Below are 7,061 nucleotides of genomic sequence, written 5' to 3'. Positions count from 1 at the left end.
CTATCTTCATGAGCTTGTTATCAAAGCTTAGATCAGTCTTGAAAGCTGAAATAGGCATTTTCTTTCCGATGATTGTTCTTCGAGTGCTTGAGAATGTTCTTCAGCCTAGTTACTTGCAGAAGATGACTGTTCTCAACTTGTTAGATAAAATGTCACAAGATCCGCAGTTGATTGTTGATATCTTTGTGAACTACGACTGCGATGTGGATTCTGCCAACATACTTGAAAGGTATTATTAGATTAGTCTAAGAAACTGTCACATAAATATTTGTTGCATAGCTCGTTAAGAGTAAATGTAATGTATTAAAGCTCTTATAATTCCATCAGATACTTGCAGGATTGTCAACGGTCTTCTCAAAACTGCTCTAGGACCACCGACTGGATCATCAACAACGTTGTCCCCAGCGCAAGATAGTACTTTCAGGAATGATTCTGTCAAGTGTTTGGTTAACATAGCAAAGGCAATGGGGAATTGGATGGACCAGCAGTTGAAAGTGAATGAGACTGTTTGGCCTAAAGGCTCACAAGTTTATGCTTCTATGGACAGTAATGCAGGTCAAATTGGTGAATTAGAAGGAACTATATCTGACTGTGACTCACAGCCAGATACTACTAATCCAGAAGCTTATGATGCTTCTATGCTTCAGCAACGAAGGGCTTACAAAATTGAACTGCAGGTCTTTAAATCTTTGATGATAGATCAGTTTTATGTCTTGATTGGTTCTGTTCACTNTATATGCCATTGGGACGTGGGAGATGAGTGGTTTAATTAACACAAACCGAATCACACGCGCCTTTCTCTAAGACGTTATTTCCACGCGCTATCCCTCTTCAGTAGGAAAGCTTTTACCGATTCAGCAAAATCAAGAAAGCTATATAAATCCCGCACTTCACGATTTGAAACGTACGTTCAAAACCTTCTCTCTCTCTTTCCCGAATATGAACTAAATTAAACTCACCGTTTTGAATTTTTCCCGGCGATGTCAACGTCACAAACTCTCGGCGGTGCAACGCGTTGTGGCCGGATCATAGGTCCATCATTAGACAAGATCATAAAAAACGCAGCGTGGCGTAAACACACGTACCTCGTCTCCTCTTGTAAATCCGTTCTCGACAAGCTCGAGTCTCTCCCCGACGACTTTCACGATCCTTCCTCCGTCGTCTCCGGCCTCGCCGCCTCAGATGCAGATTCCGTTCTCCAACCTTTTCTCTTATCTCTCGACACAGCTTATTCGAAAGTCGTCGAGCCTTCTCTAGATTGCGCTTTCAAGCTCTTCTCTCTCTCGATCCTCCGGGGAGAGATCCAATCCTCTAAACAAGATTCAATCCTCTTCAAACTCGTCAACGCCGTCTCCAAGGTCGGTGCTATAGCCGAGGAACCGATTCAACTCGCTGTTCTCCGAGTTCTCCTCGCTGCTGTTAGATCTCCATGTGTTTTGATCCGTGGTGATTGCTTGTTACACGTTGTCAAGACTTGTTACAACATCTACCTCGGTGGCTTGAGCGGCACGACACAGATCTGTGCTAAATCGGTGTTAGCTCAGATGATGCTCGTGATCTTCACAAGATCCGAGGAAGACTCGCTTGATGTCTCTGTCAAAACCGTTTACGTCAACGAGCTGTTAACCTTCACGGACAAGAGTGTTAATGAAGGAAGCTTTGTTTATTTCTGTCAAGGGTTTGTGAATGAAGTCATGGCTGCAGGACAAGGAAGTCCTCTTCCTCCTCCTGATGTGATTGAGATTCTGTTGGCAAATCCGGAGACTGAAACCGTTATGACTCCGGATTCGCCGTCGTTTCGAGGCTACGTAGCAAACGGAGAAGGTGACTCAGAGACCGGTGACATGAGTAAGATGAGACAGGACGCTTTTCTTCTGTTCAAGAACTTGTGTAAATTGTCTATGAGGTTTTCGTCTAAGGAGAACAATGATGATCAGATCATGGTGAGGGGTAAGACTTTGTCATTGGAGTTGCTTAAAGTCATTATTGACAATGGTGGTTCTGTTTGGCGCTCTAATGACAGCTTCATCAATGCCGTTAAGCAATACTTATGCTTATCACTACTGAAGAACAGTGCGGTGTCAATCATGTCGATATTTCAACTGCAGTGTTCTATCTTCATGAGCTTGTTATCAAAGCTTAGATCAGTCTTGAAAGCTGAAATAGGCATTTTCTTTCCGATGATTGTTCTTCGAGTGCTTGAGAATGTTCTTCAGCCTAGTTACTTGCAGAAGATGACTGTTCTCAACTTGTTAGATAAAATGTCACAAGATCCGCAGTTGATTGTTGATATCTTTGTGAACTACGACTGCGATGTGGATTCTGCCAACATACTTGAAAGGTATTATTAGATTAGTCTAAGAAACTGTCACATAAATATTTGTTGCATAGCTCGTTAAGAGTAAATGTAATGTATTAAAGCTCTTATAATTCCATCAGATACTTGCAGGATTGTCAACGGTCTTCTCAAAACTGCTCTAGGACCACCGACTGGATCATCAACAACGTTGTCCCCAGCGCAAGATAGTACTTTCAGGAATGATTCTGTCAAGTGTTTGGTTAACATAGCAAAGGCAATGGGGAATTGGATGGACCAGCAGTTGAAAGTGAATGAGACTGTTTGGCCTAAAGGCTCACAAGTTTATGCTTCTATGGACAGTAATGCAGGTCAAATTGGTGAATTAGAAGGAACTATATCTGACTGTGACTCACAGCCAGATACTACTAATCCAGAAGCTTATGATGCTTCTATGCTTCAGCAACGAAGGGCTTACAAAATTGAACTGCAGGTCTTTAAATCTTTGATGATAGATCAGTTTTATGTCTTGATTGGTTCTGTTCACTGACGAATGATTTTGGTGATTTGCAGAAAGGTATCTCTTTGTTCAATAGGAAACCATCGAAAGGTATCGAATTTCTGATAAGCAGCAAGAAAATAGGCAGTTCACCTGAGGAAGTAGCTTCCTTTCTGATGAAGACAGCAGGGTTAAATGGAACTGTGATTGGTGATTACCTTGGTGAAAGAGATGAACTTCCTCTCAAAGTAATGCATGCATATGTGGACTCGTGTAATTTCGAAAAGAAGGATTTTGTTGAAGCAATAAGGTTCTTTCTACGCGGCTTTAGGCTACCGGGAGAAGCTCAAAAGATTGACCGAATCATGGAGAAGTTTGCAGAACACTACTGGAAATGCAACCCTGGTTCTTTTACTAGTGCAGACACTGCTTANAATCAAGAAAGCTATATAAATCCCGCACTTCACGATTTGAAACGTACGTTCAAAGCTTCTCTCTCTCTCTCTCTCTCTCTCTCTCTCTCTCTCTCTTTCCCGATATGAACTAAATTAACCTCACCGTTTGAATTTTTTCCGGCGATGTCAACGTCACAAACTCTCGGCGGTGCCACCCGTTGTGGCCGGATCATAGGTCCATCATTAGACAAGATCATAAAAAACGCAGCGTGGCGTAAACACACGTACCTCGTCTCCTCTTGTAAATCCGTTCTCGACAAGCTCGAGTCTCTCCCCGACGACTTCCACGATCCTTCCTCCGTCGTCTCCGGCCTCGCCGCCTCAGATGCAGATTCCGTTCTCCAACCTTTTCTCTTCTCTCTCGACACAGCTTATTCGAAAGTCGTCGAGCCTTCTCTAGATTGCGCTTTCAAGCTCTTCTCTCTCTCGATCCTCCGGGGAGAGATCCAATCCTCTAAACAAGATTCAATCCTCTTCAAACTCGTCAACGCCGTCTCCAAGGTCGGTGCTATAGCCGAGGAACCGATTCAACTCGCTGTTCTCCGAGTTCTCCTCGCTGCTGTTAGATCTCCATGTGTATTGATCCGTGGTGATTGCTTGTTACACGTTGTCAAGACTTGTTACAACATTTACCTCGGTGGCTTGAGCGGCACGACACAGATCTGTGCTAAATCGGTGTTAGCTCAGATGATGCTCGTGATCTTCACAAGATCCGAGGAAGACTCGCTTGATGTCTCTGTCAAAACCGTTTACGTCAACGAGCTATTAACCTTCACGGACAAGAGTGTTAATGAAGGAAGCTTTGTTTATTTCTGTCAAGGGTTTGTGAATGAAGTCATGGCTGCAGGACAAGGAAGTCCTCTTCCTCCACCTGATGTGATTGAGATTCTGTTGGCAAATCCGGAGACTGAAACTGTTATGACTCCGGATTCGCCGTCGTTTCGAGGCTACGTAGCAAACGGAGAAGGTGACTCAGAGACCGGTGACATGAGTAAGATGAGACAGGACGCTTTTCTTCTGTTCAAGAACTTGTGTAAATTGTCTATGAGGTTTTCGTCTAAGGAGAACAATGATGATCAGATCATGGTGAGGGGTAAGACTTTGTCTTTAGAGTTGCTTAAAGTCATTATTGACAATGGTGGTTCTGTTTGGCGCTCTAATGACAGCTTCATCAATGCCGTTAAGCAATACTTATGCTTATCACTACTGAAGAACAGTGCGGTGTCAATCATGTCGATATTTCAACTGCAGTGTTCTATCTTCATGAGCTTGTTATCAAAGCTTAGATCAGTCTTGAAAGCTGAAATAGGCATTTTCTTTCCGATGATTGTTCTTCGAGTGCTTGAGAATGTTCTTCAGCCTAGTTACTTGCAGAAGATGACTGTTCTCAACTTGTTAGATAAAATGTCACAAGATCCGCAGTTGATTGTTGATATCTTTGTGAACTACGACTGCGATGTGGATTCTGCCAACATACTTGAAAGGTATTATTAGATTAGTCTAAGAAACTGTCACATAAATATTTGTTGCATAGCTCGTTAAGAGTAAATGTAATGTATTAAAGCTCTTATAATTCCATCAGATACTTGCAGGATTGTCAACGGTCTTCTCAAAACTGCTCTAGGACCACCGACTGGATCATCAACAACGTTGTCCCCAGCGCAAGATAGTACTTTCAGGAATGATTCTGTCAAGTGTTTGGTTAACATAGCAAAGGCAATGGGGAATTGGATGGACCAGCAGTTGAAAGTGAATGAGACTGTTTGGCCTAAAGGCTCACAAGTTTATGCTTCTATGGACAGTAATGCAGGTCAAATTGGTGAATTAGAAGGAACTATATCTGACTGTGACTCACAGCCAGATACTACTAATCCAGAAGCTTATGATGCTTCTATGCTTCAGCAACGAAGGGCTTACAAAATTGAACTGCAGGTCTTTAAATCTTTGATGATAGATCAGTTTTATGTCTTGATTGGTTCTGTTCACTGACGAATGATTTTGGTGATTTGCAGAAAGGTATCTCTTTGTTCAATAGGAAACCATCGAAAGGTATCGAATTTCTGATAAGCAGCAAGAAAATAGGCAGTTCACCTGAGGAAGTAGCTTCCTTTCTGATGAAGACAGCAGGGTTAAATGGAACTGTGATTGGTGATTACCTTGGTGAAAGAGATGAACTTCCTCTCAAAGTAATGCATGCATATGTGGACTCGTGTAATTTCGAAAAGAAGGATTTTGTTGAAGCAATAAGGTTCTTTCTACGCGGCTTTAGGCTACCGGGAGAAGCTCAAAAGATTGACCGAATCATGGAGAAGTTTGCAGAACACTACTGGAAATGCAACCCTGGTTCTTTTACTAGTGCAGACACTGCTTACGTTCTTGCTTACTCTGTGATTATGCTAAACACAGATGCACATAACAACATGGTTAAGGATAAGGTATGTTTTCTTTTCCTTGGAACTAACGTATGAGACCATAACAAGTGTAACGTCTGCTCATTCCTCTGTTTCTGAGACTGCAGTAGATACATAGAAATGGTATGAACTGTTCTGATGCCTTGTAAAAATTCAATGGTTATGTAGATGACGAAAGCCGATTTCATCCGCAACAATCGGGGAATAGATGATGGGAAAGACTTACCTGAAGAGTACTTAGGCTCTCTATATGATCGAGTTGTGAAAGAAGAAATCAAGATGAACTCTGATACTTTAGCCCCACAAAACAAACAAGTGAATGGCTTGAATAAACTGTTAGGCTTAGACGGCATCCTCAATCTGGTTTCTTGGATGCAACCAGATGAAAAACCTCATGGTGCCAATGGACGTCTTATAAGGGATATTCAGGAACAGTTCCAAGCAAAGCCAGAGAAATCAGAGTAAGCATTGTTGTTATACCAGCTTTATGTGTCATAGTGTTATATGTTTCTCACTCTGTAAGTAATATTATGAAATCTTGAGTAAAATATTAATCTGTTTGTGATGTTGTTGGTCTGCAGGTCAGTGTATCATACTGTTACAGATATTTCGATCTTGAGATTCATACTAGAGGTCTCTTGGGGACCAATGCTTGCTGCATTTAGTGTCACTCTTGACAAGAGTGATGATAGACTAGCAACTTCTCTTTGCTTACAAGGCTTCAGATATGCGGTTCACGTCACTGCAGTTATGGGAATGCAAACTCAGAGAGATGCTTTTGTAACTTCCATGGCCAAGTTCACTAATCTCCATTGTGCTGCAGATATGAAGCAGAAAAATGTTGATGCTGTAAAAGTAAGTCCCTTGTTCTATATCTCAGCCTGTCTAAATATGTTGTATATCACCAACTTATGAAAATAAACAATCTGTCATTGTATTGCAGGCGATAATAACAATAGCCATAGAAGATGGTAACCATCTACATGGTTCTTGGGATCATATATTAACTTGCCTTTCTCGTATAGAACATCTGCAACTCCTAGGAGAAGTATCACCATCAGAGGCACGTTACGTCCCAACCAAAAAAGCTGAGGTAGACGAGAAGAAAGCTCTAGGTTTTCCGAATTTAAAGAAACGTGGATCTTTTCAGAATCCATCTGTTATGGCTGTTGTTAGGGGAGGTTCTTATGATAGTACTTCACTTGTGAAAAGTGTTCCCAAACTAGTCACTCCGGAGCAGATCAAAAGCTTCATTGCAAATTTGAATCTACTTGATCAAATAGGCAATTTTGAGTTGAACCATGTATATGCTAATAGCCAAAGGTTGAACAGTGAAGCTATAGTTTCTTTTGTGAAAGCTCTCTGCAAAGTCTCCATGTCAGAACTTCAGTCACCAACAG

General features: G+C 41.8%; 2 protein-coding genes across 2 annotated transcripts in view; both read left to right on the top strand.

Moving 5' to 3' along the window:
- LOC109127215 (brefeldin A-inhibited guanine nucleotide-exchange protein 4-like) lies at window positions 901–3,226 on the top strand (the record flags this gene model as incomplete). Its single annotated transcript, XM_019231738.1, has 3 exons — window positions 901–2,341; window positions 2,450–2,789; window positions 2,870–3,226. Coding segments are annotated over exons 1-3 (2,058 nt in total), but the record flags the coding sequence as incomplete, so codon positions are not given.
- Window positions 3,300–7,061, top strand: part of LOC104721241 (brefeldin A-inhibited guanine nucleotide-exchange protein 4-like) — a 5,066-nt gene continuing 1,304 nt past the window's right edge. Inside the window, exons 1-6 of the mRNA XM_010439177.1 lie at window positions 3,300–4,734; window positions 4,843–5,182; window positions 5,263–5,685; window positions 5,830–6,122; window positions 6,243–6,516; window positions 6,605–6,776. Coding sequence (XP_010437479.1) covers window positions 3,374–4,734; window positions 4,843–5,182; window positions 5,263–5,685; window positions 5,830–6,122; window positions 6,243–6,516; window positions 6,605–6,776 — 2,863 coding nt within the window. The 5' untranslated portion in view covers window positions 3,300–3,373. The remainder of the gene's footprint in view (window positions 4,735–4,842; window positions 5,183–5,262; window positions 5,686–5,829; window positions 6,123–6,242; window positions 6,517–6,604; window positions 6,777–7,061) is intronic.

This window comes from Camelina sativa, chromosome 11 (assembly GCF_000633955.1).
Source record: "Camelina sativa cultivar DH55 chromosome 11, Cs, whole genome shotgun sequence".
NCBI lineage: Eukaryota > Viridiplantae > Streptophyta > Magnoliopsida > Brassicales > Brassicaceae > Camelina > Camelina sativa.
Note: the sequence above shows the minus strand (reverse complement) of the source record. Positions and strands in the feature narration are given on the sequence as shown.